The sequence below is a fragment of the Aulonocara sp. 'chitande type north' Nkhata Bay genome, linkage group LG14, assembly GCF_057382095.1.
Source record: "Aulonocara sp. 'chitande type north' Nkhata Bay isolate Kocher_YH1m ecotype deep benthic linkage group LG14, A_spYH_male_GT1.1, whole genome shotgun sequence".
Classification (NCBI taxonomy): Eukaryota; Metazoa; Chordata; class Actinopteri; order Cichliformes; family Cichlidae; genus Aulonocara; species Aulonocara sp. 'chitande type north' Nkhata Bay.
Window position 1 is genome coordinate 4,396,266 of NC_141357.1, and position 15,380 is coordinate 4,411,645.

Genomic DNA, 15,380 nt, shown 5'->3' on the forward strand with positions numbered 1-15,380 from the left:
GAGATCCGGTTATTTTAGCAATTTAGCATTTTGTGGGTTTTTTTGTTCTTTTTAAATTGTATAAGAAGTAAACATCTCCATCACACAGTTGTTTTGTGGGTTTTCAAGTTTTGCGCATACTAGAGAGATATGGACAAAATTATTATTATTTTACTGTGTCTCCCAACACAGTTTAAAGAGCATGGAGGAAATTGCAGAAGACAGGCAGGTCTTTAACCCATCAGCAGGACCGGTATAAATGGTAAATGGACCGGTTATATAAACATATTTCTACTCTGGGCACTCAAAGCGTTTTATACAGTATGCCTCACTCACATCCATCTATTCACACCTATGTACACAAGCACTATGCTTTCTATCTAACATTCACACGTTCATATTTCAGTGGATGCATCTGAGAGCAATTTGGAGTTAGTATCCTGCCTAAAGGTGTTTGGCATGGATGTGCGCTGCCAGAGACCTACAAAATGATGTCTAGTATAAATGTCTCTGACCAAACTAGACTTGGTGAGGGTGGCCCTGCAACACTGATAAAGTGCCATCAAAGGTTGTGTGGTGCTATGAAATAAAGTTGCTACAGCCTAATTGTCCTATAGAGACATCAGAGTGTGGCTCAACATCTCTGCATCTGTTTCAGAAAACTTACCATCATGTGGAGCACAGAAAGGCCTAGAACCACTGAAAATTAAAATCATTTGCAATCAGAAACTAAAACTGAAGATTTCAAAAGGGATTTTTAACAGTATGCTTTGCCCTATGAGATCCGGCTCTTATGGAATACAATACCTTAAATAGTAATACTGGAGCTGCATTGCATTGAGTCCCAGCCCCAGCAAAGATGATGCAGAAGGGATTGGTGGAAGGACAGAGCGACAGACTATTAAGCTATAAAAAGCTTTGCAGCACACGTCTCGGCTATTAAATAATCTGTGGGATTTGCTTCTACCCACTGTATGTCCTCATCTTTTCCTCTGTGGACTTGCCACAAAAGACCATTCGTTTTCTTTGTTTTTATCTTTCATCTCTCCACATCTCATGCTGTGGAGACATAAATTGTCCTTGACATTCTTTCGCCACTGGTTGTACATCTCTGTTATATTCATCATTAGCGTGTATAGATTCTCTGTGTGTCCCTGAGTCTTACAGAATCTATTATTTTTGCCTGCCTTATGTGAAAAGGCTGGGCAAGTGAAATCTATGTTGGATAGAGTCATAGGGCGAGAGGCGGAGCTACACCCTGGATTTATCTTTATATACGTGTGTGTGTGTGTGTGTGTGTAGGCACATGGCATGAACGAGCAGGGTCCAGAAAGGAGGGGCAGAACCAAAAACGAGATACTGGTAGACAGAGCACTCGCTCAAGACTATAACACCAGACTAATCAACCAGGGCGATGTCTGGATTGACTACAACAATGACTCAATGCCTAATACATGGATTCTGGAATGTGTACAACTATACAAGATCAACAGGATCCCGAGTGCCTTAATCAGGAATTCAGAACAAGCTTACAGGCCAGCTTCAAGCCAATTGCAGTGCGGGATTGACCAAGGAAATTCTCTGTCCCTGGTGCTGTTCTGCATTGGCCGGAACCCACTCAGCTAGATTAACAAGACTAGCTAAACGTTAGTCATCTGCTCTACATGGAGGAAAAAAAGGCTATCCAAATCTACCTGGGCCTGTGTACAAAATCCCTTGATTGACTACATATACAGAGTTTAACTACTGATTTTACTAATACACCACCTTCATTTTTCATTAATTTTTAATCCCACATATATTCGCAGTTAACCACATCACACAGCGTTTCAAACATTTAAATTTAGCTCTGATTTAAAAAAAAAAAAGTTTTAATAATTTAAAATGCTTTTCAAACCAATGTATTGCCTTGTGTTTCTGACCTGATGCAAAGCTGTCGCGGCCCTCGCAGGACAGCTGTTGCAAACATGAATTGAAAGAATTTGATGCAACTAATAGTAAACACTTTAGTAGTAAGAAAATTCTAAGCCAGAGATGTAGTGTTGAGGAAGGGTAAAGTAAGGGGTTGTCAGAGCGGTGTGTTTGTCTGGTTAAAGACTACATTTTCTCCTTTATTTCTTCCTCACTTCATTTTTATTTTGTTTTATTCTCATGTATTTATTTATTGAGGGGGTGGGAGAAGTACTTCTGTAAAAACCACTGCACACCACTGGGGCAGTGTGTGTAGTTTGGGAGCAGTAGTGTGCAATTCTAAATTAAATCAAATATAAATATATAATAATAACTATATAATAATAACTATATATATATATATATATATATATATATATATATATCATAAATCAAATCAAATATATATCTTAGTGACTGTTGGTACCTAATTTAACAACTCATGGTGTAGGACAAGATGTGCAGGTCTTTGCAAATGACTATTTAAACGAAGTATGTGAACCATATGAAGAATAAACTGTATCTGATATTATATAAAATGATAAGTCAGGCATGAAAGCCAGAAGTCTACATTTCCCTGCTTTGATTAGTAATCTGACAAGGTAGTGGAATAGCTGAGAACCAGAGGTTAACTGTTCGAGTGTTGAGCAAGACGGCTTTTTGTAAGACATTTGAGGGTTCTGCATTATTAAGCAAGTGCAATTTAAAGATTGATGAGAAACACACGATCCCTTTCTCCTGTCAGGAGGGCAGTCACTGCTGAGTCACAGTCACATCCAGCCCTAGAGCAGGGCAATAAAATATTAAGAGGGCCCAGGGAGCGAGAGGCTAGGCATCACCAAGTGATATTTAAACGCAACACAGAGGAACTGACACTTTCCAGGTAAACCAGAACATAAACACAGTGTGAGAGACCACAAGAACTGTGAGAACGATCTCCTCAAGAGGGATGACCAAAGAGATCCCGACACTTGTGGTTAACCAAAAAGTAAGTTTATAAACTGACTGAAACAGAACTAAAATAAGCTTTTTGTAAAGTCTGTCGGGTTTTCACATATTTCAGTGTTGAACAGCTTCCAGGCTTAAAGAGGGTATATACAGTAGAATAAATGATGTATTGTGTTGATGCTATCACCTAGAAGCAGAAATGTGAGTCATAAAAATCAGCATCTCTTTAAGTCAGCAGGTACCTGGGATCATGGGTAATCAGATACCACTTCACAAAGTCAAGAAAGCCATCATTATTGACTGTGCTTTTAGGATTCTGTGCTATCTAATCCTACCAAAAGACTGTTCCAGTGTCTGGGACACTGGATGTACATTAACATACAAGCTGGTCAAGTATATAACTTTGTTGTTATAAGTTGTGGCCAACCTGGCTAAAAATCCCTCTTCTAGCATAAAATTCCAATCAATAATCTGCACACTATGTTTTTCTCTTCAACTCAGCTCACAAATCTCTGCCTCCTGTTTTTATTCTAAGAATGCTCACTTTAAGTGGTGATGTGGAGCACAACAAGGCTGGCAGACTAAGCCACTGCAGACTTAACGATAATCAAATGTGCAAAAAATAGAAAACTTTCATGCTGAGGGTTCATAATGTATTGTAAGTGTTATTCATGCATCTTCATGGCATGCAATAAAATGTGAAATAAACATGGTTAATAAGGGAATCTCTGAGCACTGTTGATGATGCATTTATCTCTCCTTACATGACGCTTTCATTCCTGTTTGTAAAAACTGCAGAAAATCAGTGCATTTGGAATGGAGCAATTACTCTAAACTACCAACACCTAAAATTTGTCTATTCATACATTCATTCAAAATCCATGTTCTATATTATTTCAATCTGTAATATCACCTCTTCTAGTCTTTTCAAAACTGAAAAACTAACTAGAGTGTAAACCAAATCCATCTAAATGTTCAAAGACTAGAATGCATCATTTCCAGTGGTGAAAATAAAATAAATAAATATGTGTATGTGTGTGTGCATAAGGAGAACAGGTTCCTCACATTCTGTTCTTTCGTTTCTGATACTTTGTTACCATGTCTTGCAAACTGGCCGTGGTGATGATGATGGTGATGATGAAGGGGGGGGAGGGGGGGGCAGGAGAAATAAAAAAAACAACAACAACAAAGAAACAAATAGAAAAAAATTGAATAAAAATTATGACAAAAATGAAACGTGAATGATATTCAAATTATTTCAGGAATTAATGTGACGACCCCTTTTTTTTCTCTTCAGCGAACTCTCTGAACCTTTTTAAGGGACAAAGAGCAGACTACTTCAATCTGACCTTGCAGAATGAATAGAAATCTTTTTTCTTTCATTCTTTGAAATAGTTCATTATTCAAAGATCACTTTAGTGTATCTAACCCTGTCCCTTACTGTTTTATACGCTCTGCCCATTAACTTTGACTTTAATTCCCAGCGGTTTAAACTTTCTTTACAATGTCTTTACAACGTGGATGTAAGAGTTTCCCCTGCAAACAAATTATTGCACCTCCATAATATAGCATGTATATTTCGGTTCAATAGCATGATATGCATTTCAGCTTTTGGGTCACAGTTAGAGAAATCTTTGGTGCAGCACAGAAGAAAAGAAATGCATCGTCTATAAAGACAAGCATATCATATTCATGCTAAATTTATATGAATGAAAATCTGCAGTGTGATTTGAGATCAAATCTCACTCTGTCAAAAAAGGATACAGCTATTGTATACTGTTTAACAATTTTCATTGGAGCTGTCAGTGGAGCTGATGTTCAATGGTCAATGAGAGCTCAACATGACAGCTGTCCTGGCTGACAGACAATGATTGGTTTGTTGACATCATTTTAAACGTGAAATTTTTCTTCTTGGATACCTTGTCAAACTATAACCAACTTGATGAAAACCGTCTTTCAGTTAGATATAAAAAAAGGCAGGCACCAGTGAAAACAGTTAGATTGTCACATTAAAATATTGCTAATGTTCTCCAGATTTAATCTTGAGAACTCGTTTTGTGACCACTACAGAAAAGAGTGATTTTAAACCTCAGCTTCAGTTACACATATAAGTGGCCCCATACCTGTTAATAAGGTCTTCATTGTCATCACTCTCCATCTCATCCTCAATGGCTGCCTGGAGGTCACCAATCCTTTTGAAAGCCAACTTAAGGTCTGCCTGCAGGCTCTGATTTGCAGCCTCCAAGCTCTCAATGTCCATTTCCTGTTAATGAAGCAAGAGATAAAATGAACCTTTCAGCTAGTCTGGACCAAAGGCTGATGAGTTCAGTGTTGCTGATATATTGCTTGTGGATGCTGTGCAGGGTGTCCTAACATGTTAGTAGCATGTGACTGCACTGCTTAGTTTACTGATATCATTCTCATTGCTGTCTTACCAGCTCATGCTTCTTGCGGCTGGCCTCTGCTTCTTTTTTGGCCAGCTCAGCCATTTCTTCTTTGATGTCACGGATCTGTCTCTGGAGACGTTTGTTTTGTTCCTTCTCTCGAATCTCACTGCTGCTGCGCTGATCTCGTTCCTCCGTCAGCTTCTCCAAGTTCTCCTTAAGCCGAGCTAAATGGCTCTGTCAGCAACAAAGGGAGGTGGTTAGAGACAGAGACTGAAACTATAAATATATAGATATGGCATGTAAAATGTGAAAAATGTGTGTATAGTAATGGTGGTGAAAGTAACATTTAAGAGAAACTGTACCAATCAGGTATCTCACTGATGTGCAAACCCCCCCCCCCCCCCCCAAAAAAAAACCCCAAACATCTTATCCACGGAGGCCCAACCTCTTGAATTCAAGTACCTGCTGCTCATATCTCGGTTCCTGATACAACAGGATGCCTTCAGGGGTCCTGTGAAGTTTCTGTTTTTATAGGGCAATGTTGTTTTATGGAATGAGGTGGACCTACACATTAATTGTGTGGTTGAAAATCTGTATTAAAGTATATAGCAAAACACTGCTGGCCAAATTTGTAGCCAAGGCGATGTTCTGACTGACCAGCATCCCTAGACGCAGCTGATGGTATGATTAGGTTTAGTGTCACTACTGATAGTTCGACACAGTGTTAGCTGGAAATTTAATTCCACCAGGATGGTACATGTCCATTTCCAAAAGGTTTACACAACTTTGTAATTAATCATTTTTTTTGTCCACCCTTGTCTATTCTCACCCCCAAGTGGTCACAGCAGATCACTGCCTCTCCCTAAACCTGGTTCTGCTGGAGATTTCTTCCTGTTAAAAGAGTGTTTTTCCTTCCCACTGTTGCCAAGTGCTTTCTCATAGGGACTTGTCTGATTGTTGGAGTTTTGTATTACTGTAAAGTCCCAGCACAGTCTCAAGAGCAAAGAGGAGATTCCAGGAGACGGGCATACTCTTGGAGAATTGGACAGGTCTGTAGATGGTTGTTAAACCATCATCAATAAAGGTATCTGCTCCTTTGTGCAGGAAGGAACAGGATGAGGACTGCTAGAGCCCTGCAAAATGACCTTGAACAGGCCCCTGGTATGAATGCCTCTGACCAAACAGCGAAACAAAGAATCTGTGGGTGAACCAAACAAGAGGGTAGTATCAGGGTCCAACATCCTCTATTGGGCCCTGTTCAATGTGTATGATTAGTATGTGCCCCCTCTTGAGCTATTTGCATACATGCAGATTGAGACAAAAGCTGACCAAATGACTGACTGCTGGAAACCAGGCAGCTGACTGACAGGCTGACCGTTGCGGGATCAGCATATGCTGATGCTTTTAGGTAGTGAAGGGCTGTCAAGTAGCTCTTGTCCTCAGACATGCCTTGCCTAGTAGCATGGACCAGGGAACTTAAACACATGGGGTCGCTATAGCAAAAATACACTGATTCTTCCACTTATCAAATTCGGGGCTGATGAGTGGGGGAGTTCATTGCAAGTAGCAGGTTATACCCTTAACAGGTTACTAATCTGTTGCAAGATTAACACAGAGAAACAGACAAACATTCACACCTACAGTCAATTTAGAATCATCAATTAAGCTAACCACTAACTGCATGGACTGTCGGAGGAAGCTGGCATACTCAAATCAAACCCATGTAGACAAGCAGAGAACATGCAAACTCCACACAGAACGGTGCTGTTTATTAGTCGATTCAAACTCATGATCTTCTTGATGTGAAGCAACAATGCTATATAAGCACCATCATGCTGCTCATTACATTTTTATATATAAGTATTATCACAGATTATATGATTTAGCAACACTGATGGATATGTTTTTGAAGTGCAATACGTTTATAAGGTGACCTTTTTCTGTTTCTACAGTTTCTTTCTGACGTTATTAGGATCTTTCATGCTCCTACCAGCCTCTCAAAAATGTCTACCAATGCCAGCAGCACCCAACCTGTGTTTAGCTCTTACCTCTAGGCGTTTGACTTGGGTCTTCTCAAACTCCAGCTTGGTCTCAAGCTCACGACACTTGGCTTCCTGCCGGCTGACAAGAGATTTCTCCACCATGGACTGCTCCTGGAACTCGATCTGGCTCTGGAGGGCTTGCATCTAAGACACAAATGTAGATATGCTGATGTTACTATTTAGTGCGACACACTGTCTAACGCTGAGCTTTCCTAATCAAGTTCAATTCATTCCAAAAGTTTAACAGCTATTTTCATTTAGAATTTTGTTGGCACACCTAGCACTGGGTATTTACACATCCTCAACACTGCCTTTACCATCCTGGTAAAACTGCACCTCAAGCATCTATTTTTTTTTAAGTCCTAAAATGTTTCCCATTTAAAACAGAATCTACCTAAAATTAAAATTACTGATCTTCAAGAAGAAACTGCAAGTGAAAGCACTTAATAATAAACGATTAACTTAACAGAAAATGTACAGAAGATGCCTTCTTGTTCATCTTGTCAGTTTGTTCTTTTTTTTCCTTTTTACAAAACCCAAAAGCATCTTGAGGATGCTTGGTACTTGGAACCGAGAATGTCTCAGTGTGTCAATAAGTCACCAAGTGTTCATTTTATAATAGCTGTTCCAAACTCCTTAAATATGATCTCTGATGAATGCTTTCTATGATACAGTAAACACAAACACACTAACACCAACACTGAAATCACCTGATTTAGCTTCAATGAAAAACAGCCATTGTGCCATTTTCACTTTTCTCCCTCTTTACACATGAACCAAACAATGTGTACAAGTTCACGTATTTCCCTCTCCTTTTATTTGGGTTCAACTAATGTGTTTGATGAAGAATAAAAGATCATGCAGCTGCAGTCATTACAAGGATGACAGTAGCGCTTGCCTGAGTATGGAAACCAAGCTGGCCATCTGTGTCCCATATTGTCAGTGTCAATGTTGCGTGAATGACACATGCATCTTCTTATAATGATCACAGTGTATGCATATATCTCTGCTCCTTAACTAGTTTGGATGAAACGTGCTATATAAACTGCTTAGGCTACAAGGAATATCAACATTTATATAACTTTTGAGAATTGTTTTTATAACACTTAACTGCTTGCAATTATATATATATGAGCTGTTGTAGACGATCTAAAAATGAACACCATTACGCTCTAGTGCGACTGTGAATTGTCCTCTTATATATTCTACATGTTATGTTTGGTGTAATGTCAAAATAAATGGCAATGCTATGTGTTACATGTATGTTGTTACGTTACATGTATGTTTCTAAATACATTTTGTTAAACTATTTTTAGTGCAGTGCAACTTTGTGTTCTCATTTATATATGTGAAAAAGTCTAATTATTATTGATTAGTAACTGATTACTTTGTCAAAGAATATGTAGCTTGCAAAAACTAACAATAAACACATTTATGTACTATTTGTTTGGTGTTTATCAACACCTGTTTTTGCCATAAAAAAAAATAACATGATAAATGAACATGCACCTCTGTATTTCTATACACGAACAAAGCAAATAAATTCTGTAGGCCTGGCAAAAATTTCCTGTAGGGTCGTAGGTCGTATTTTTGCTAGTTATGTTGAGGATTGTGTTTGTCAAAAGCAAAGGAAACAGGCTGAGGAGAGGTACACATTAATCATATTCTGTAAATGAGATTTTTCACTGAACTGCAGTAGCAGAAACTCTAGAAACTTTCAGTGTGAGGAAAGCAGAGGGTCTACAGCAGCGGTCCCCAACCCCCGGGCCTTGGACCGGTACTGGTCCGTGAGTCGTTTGGTACCGGGCCGCGAGAGTTGAGGCTCAGGTGTGAAATGTATAGTTTTCAGGGTTTTTATCGGTTTTCAGCGTTATTTTGTTATTGTTTTTATCGTTAATTCTGTTTTCCTGGGTCTTTTCACGTGTGTTATGAATAAATCTTCTTTTTTTGGGTACCAGTACTAGTTTTATTTTGTTGTATTTATCCACGACACCTTAAAGGCCGGTCCGTGACAATATTGTCGGGCATAAACCGGTCCGTGGCGCAAAAAAGGTTGGAGACCGCTGGTCTACAGTATGAAACTATAGATAGTCACAGGACCATATAGTGCTCACAGTTTCTATTCTGAGCTCTTAGGCAGCAGTAAATGGTCTAATTACTGCTGAATGTCAGGAAAATTGGTGGCAACTGCAACGTGGCAGGAACATGGCTTCATTTAGAAAGAGAATGCTCTCATGGCTGCATCAAAGCATACAACAGGGGTCGGCAACCCTGGGCACGCGTGCCGTAAACTGATGGCACGGCCATAGCTGGACTGGCATCCACACTGACATTCGGCATACCGGGCATTTGCCCGATGGTGATTTTTCGTCTTTATGGGCCAATGGTTTTTTTTTTGGCTGGGTTTTTTTTTTTTTTTTTGGAACGGCATGGACAATGGGAAGTGGTGGGCTGGCCAGATGCTGGCCGATGTGTAAAAATAACTCTGTTGTTTGGTAGTGGCTATGGCGGAGCTTCCACAGAGGCCAGCAGGTGGATGAGGGAAGGGGAGGCAGGAGGAGGAGAGACCTGAGTGTCAGGTGAATTGAACTTCAGGTAAGAAGTTATGACCTGCAGTCTATCTGGGTCAGATATAAACCAAGTTTAGGTGGAGTTTATTTTTGTTGTGCTGACTTTTTACAGTCAGTTACAATAACTCGTACTGGGTACTAGCTAGCATGACGGAGTTTCTATATAGCTGGGTCGGTGCTATGATGTTACTGATAGTGAACTTTATTTTATTCATAAGGTTGGTTAGTAGAGTTGCCAACCGTCCAGTAAAAAGATGGAATCCTCCCGCATTCAGAGAAATTATTACGCGTTTGGTGTTGAGCTGAGAGGGAACACAGTTTGTCCCGGACTTCAGCTAGAATGGAAAAGACACAAAGCTGGAGTTATTCTGTGTCTTTGCTGCACAGCTGCCTCTTCTCCTTTCATTCTCTCCCCTCCCTCTCCTGTTGCTACTTCGATCATGAAACTGATCAATGATCAGCTGATTGGCTTTTCTCTCTTGTTTGTTTATCGCTCACTTTGCGCCAGAAAGAGGAAACCGGCGGATGTCGAGCTAAACAACAGCAGCACGTTTAAGCTTGATCAGCTGTTGTTAGAATTTATTTAATATTAATTTCTAGTGTCAGCTGATGTTTGCTGGAGCCACAGCTGTAAAGCTGCTGGTCATGATATCGGTTTGGATATGTGGTGAGAGGGAAACATGAAGATGAAACCAGGAGATGTCCTTACTGAATCATCAGAGCTGAACAGGTGATGGAGAAACAGGTTTACCTTTTAGGTGACATGAATGAGTTGAAGGGAAGTTATGAACTGTTTCTGAGAGACAAATAACACCAGGATCCTTTTCTAAGTAGCTGACAGCTGGTAACTGTGCAGGGGCGGATCTAGCAAAGTTTTGCCAGGGGCCAGGTAGGGCATTAACAGGGAGAGGGGGGCACAAAGAAATACTTTCTTATTTTCATTTAAAATGTCTGGCTGTTATTAAATAATTATCTGAAGCTTACAACCAAAGTTTTTATCTGACGTAAAATGTATAGAAATCATACATATATACCAACAAGACTGTGCATCACTGTCACAACAGCGTTTGTTTTCATTCAAAGGCTTTATGGCTTTAATACCTGGTGGGCCGATCTCTAGTCAAAATGCCCGGGACGATTTTTTGTCCCAGTCCAGCCCTGGGCACGACACGCAGTTAATTAATTTGAGCAGATGTATTAAAAAATAAATGGCCACACCAGCGGTGCACATCGCAAATTAGCTTGCATAGATACATTAGTCGTGCCTCTTCTTAATGACGGTATCTTAGCTAACAACCCCAACTACCAGATTCTACTTGTAATTGGCTAAAAAAAACATAACCGGTGAGAGGGACGTTGCTAGCTGGCAGTTTTTTCGAGCGATGTTGAAATTTCCACATTCCAACACTTCAAATTAGGGCTGCTCGATTATGGCAAAAATGATAATCACGATTATTTTCACTGAAATTGAGATCTCGATTATTTGACGATATTTATTTAACCCTTTAAGACCTACCATAGAACCAAGTCCGCCAGAGCTTATATTATATTTTTACATGTTGTAGTGCCATTTGTGGGAGCATTTCAAGTTGCTATACAACTATTATAGCCCATATTTTAATAATATGTATGCATTAAGTCCATAGTAACTACATTAATTGCAAAAAAGTGCAATAAACTACAAAAAAAAATTGAAAATCATTTTTGTTTTTTTTGCATATATTTCTACTTGGAGAAATTTAAGAGATTTATCCTTCAAAACTTTAAATACAAAAAAGTTGCAAAAAATAGTTTACAACAACAGGAAATTTATTTTGAGTGTCTTCATAGTTTTATTTTGGAGATACAGCAATTTTTATATACTGCAGGAAAAACGAAAAAACAATCCTATGATGCAAATTTGCAAAGAAAACAGCATCAAAATAAACTATTTCCAGCAGTGCAATTCGAGTTCTAAGCATCCCAGAAACTATTCAGAAAAGTCAAACATGACCAGTATAGGCTTTTAAGGCCTACAAGTAAAAAAACTACAATTTCCGCGAAAATGACGTCACTTCCGGTTTCGGGCAGGAAATGGCGGACATGTGACAGTTCGCGCTGACGTCTGTTTCACTGTGGGAAGTGTTATGAACAGCTGATCGGATCGGCAAAGCGTGTTTCTGGAATATTATGTTTTTGTTCCTGCAAGCGCTTTTTATGCAGTTTTTGCAAAGATTTATGTGGAAGGAAACCGTGACCGAGGACAAGCTGATTACATCAGATGTAAGTACAACTCCTCCGGTTTCATATGCAAAACAAATTATTGCGCTAGCTTACACGGTTCCGGTTCTACAGGGATTTAAAAATAGTTACACAACACGGAGCGTGCTGCTCTGACGGCTTTAAAGGGTTAACAATGACTTTAAAAAATAATATAAAATAGTGTGCAACACCACTGAAGTTTTTTTTTACCTCTCTTTTCAACCAGCGGCAGTCACTCTCCTCTCCAAATAACTTCTGCTTAGCTTTCCGAGCTTCCCTCGGGTCCTCTTAATCAGCGGTCTCCAACCTTTTTTGCGCCACAGACGGTTTATGCCCGACAATATTTTCACGGACCGGCCTTTAAGGTGTCGGATAAATGAGGGAGGGGCCAATAATTGGCTCAGTCATTTTTAATGATCGTTGAAAGCCCAGATCGTAATCGTGATTAAAATTCGATTAATTGAGCAGCCCTACTTCAAATGCTTCAGGAGCTGTCCGCTCAGCGCAGCATCAGCACTCGAGACAGAATTCACAATGCAGGTGTATGGACCAATGGTTTTTTTCTGATCAAACCAGAAAGCTTTAATGAGCAGCTGGATTTGTCTCACATCAACTGGCTGGACACAGAGGACATCGAAATGCAGCTGATTGAACTGAAAAGCTAGACTCTGTAGGGGTCAAAGTTTGCAGAACTACGAACTCAGCTGGAATCCACAGCTGTACGTGTTCATGGAGCTGCATTTTCACCTGCTGGACATCACTACCTGACTAGTTTAACTGTCCTCAGAACATTGCAGAGGCATTATTGACAGTATTTGGCTCTAATATCTGTGTGAGCAGATTTTCTCTCACACGAAGAGAGTCCTCAGGTAGCCGTCTGAATGCTGGGCACTCGGAGACCTGTGTCTCTGAGTGGGAGACCAGAGATCACATTAACATGTGTATCCCTGTATTAACAAACATGCCATATTGGCACAGTTTATTTTTCTTATCATTGTTGTGAGGATACTATAAATAGAATTTGCATTTTCTGTTGTACAGTTCATTTGCTGTTATGGAGTTCTTGTTATGGATAAGAAGTCTCTTTTTTTTTTTTTGTTTCAAAATAGCTGATAACTATTCGCTGATAGCTGCCAACATCTGCGAACAAATATATTTCTATAAAGTTGTTCTATATAGTGTGTAACTGTTAGTATAGAGCGTTATTAAATTTATTGCTAATGCAATTATATGGCACATTGACTTCTGAGGAAATTTTAGATGGCACTCATCATCAGAAAGGTTGCTGACCCCTGGCATACAATATGATACAGAAAAATTATTGGGTGTCAAGATTTTCCTAGTTTTACACTGGTTGTACTACCAAACATAAAAGGTAAACCAACCCACTGTTTGAATTAAGCTATCCATATTTAAGTGAGCGCTGCAAAACTTGACTAACCATAAAGACCTAATGGAGTCCTCTGGAAGATGAAATATCCCCAAAACAGATCCACCTAAATTGTTCACATTTGACTTTTAAAGAGTCTCTAATTCAAAATTTTTATTTTTTTATTTTTATGTTTTGATGATGAAAGGACTGAATTTCTGTTCACTTACTCTATCCTCCTGTTTTGTTTTTTTTAATTATGCTACTCCTTTCCCATCTTTTCACACGTTTGGAGAACTTGAGTGCTCAAATAGAGCAAAAACATACTGCTTGCATCTCTACCATTTATTATTATTATTATTATTATTATTATTCCCATTTTCTGTTCTTAGACAGAGTAAAGCCTGGCTGACCATGCCACTTCTCCATTTTTATGCCAAGAACAAAAGTCATCATCTACCTTCTCTTGAATTTCCTGCTTCTCCTTTAGGGCGTCCTCAAGCTGGGCTTGAAGGTCACTGATCTGAGCCAGGTTCTGAGCTGACTGAAACCCCCAAAAATGGAAAACAAGGCATGAAGCAACATTTTATTGGATTTAATGATCATTTGAAATGGATCACAAACTTTTTATTGCCAGTGTACATTAAACAAGAAAGAAATCATACCTGGGCCACAGCAGCCTTGTGTTTCTTCATCAGCTCATTGAAGTCCTCTTGGTCCTCCTCCATTCTTGACTGCAGGTCATTCTTCTCTCTCTGCAGACGACTCAGCTGCTCCTCCAGCTGAAAAAAAAAAAGATATGCCAAAGATCTACAGAGCAAGAAGGCAACTGCTTCCCCAGAAATAAAAAATTTAACTGTCTTCACAAGATTTAGATGAGGTAGGAGATCCTATACAATTCTCTGTCCTATTCAATGCCATGAAAAATATCTGCACACTTCTTGATTTTTTTTTTTAGTTAGTTGTATATTTCTTGCACGTAAATGTTTCAGATCATTAAAGTAAATTTACACACAACAGCAGGTAGGATTGAAAACTTTATATCCTTAATAAATTAAATCATTATCTAACATTTTCATTGTGCATTTACTCAGATTAACTTTTTCTAATATTAAAATTTGCAAAAAGAAAGAAAGAAATCAGGGAGGGCATACATACCTTTTCACAATATTGCATGTCCAATTACTCAAAGTAACATCTATTAATCTATTATTATCAGTTACTATGTTGTAAAACAACACTACCAAAAGAGAAATTTAAGATGTTGCAGAATATATTTCAAAGTAAAATGAATGAAAATATAAAAGAATGTTGGAAAGCGAGTGGAGATAAAATGGCTCACAATACTGATTACACATTAACATTACTCACTGTGCAGTATTTCTGCATTATGATGAATCCCATTAACGGGCATCTGGAACTGGATAAGTAACAAGAGTGGTTTCTAAAATTCAGAGCTTTTTAAGATCTTTTTAAATGAGCAAGTAAACTTTCTTATGCATCTTTCGCACCAGATGTACCATCTTTAACATAAAATGTGTGTAGACACCCTAAATCTACAGGAGAGACCAGTGACCCTTTGCAGAAAGCTCATTTATATCCACAATCTAATTCTTTAGTCATTAGCCAGAGTTCATGACCATAAGTGAGGTTGTCAGCATCAAAGTAGCAGAGGCCCAGTTCATCGGTCAATCTCCTGCTCCTTTCTCCTGTCATTCATAAAGAAGACTCCAAGATACTTAAACTCCTCCACTTGGGGCAGTCACTTCTCCCTGATCCAGAGACACTGCTCACAATACACCATCACAATAACTTTCTGGTGTGCAAAGTCTGTCCGACATCATCCCTCGTCACCTCATCCAACTCATCACTGGGCGGTGATCAGGTCCTCTCT

General features: G+C 39.1%; 1 protein-coding gene across 10 annotated transcripts in view; it reads right to left on the reverse strand.

The window, feature by feature from the left end:
• The window catches only part of myo18ab (myosin XVIIIA b), a 132,272-nt gene that overhangs the window by 9,140 nt on the left and 107,752 nt on the right, over positions 1 to 15,380 (reverse strand). For 6 of the 10 annotated variants that reach the window (XM_086260621.1, XM_086260620.1, XM_086260618.1 and 3 more), the window contains 6 exons: positions 14,152 to 14,268; positions 13,947 to 14,030; positions 7,313 to 7,450; positions 5,313 to 5,498; positions 5,001 to 5,140; positions 3,943 to 3,987 (listed from right to left, as the gene is read on the reverse strand). In XM_086260621.1, the coding sequence (XP_086116747.1) occupies positions 3,943 to 3,987; positions 5,001 to 5,140; positions 5,313 to 5,498; positions 7,313 to 7,450; positions 13,947 to 14,030; positions 14,152 to 14,268 (710 nt within the window). The remainder of the gene's footprint in view (positions 1 to 3,942; positions 3,988 to 5,000; positions 5,141 to 5,312; positions 5,499 to 7,312; positions 7,451 to 13,946; positions 14,031 to 14,151; positions 14,269 to 15,380) is intronic. The other 4 variants (XM_086260622.1, XM_086260623.1, XM_086260619.1 and 1 more) reach the window with 1 other exon arrangement.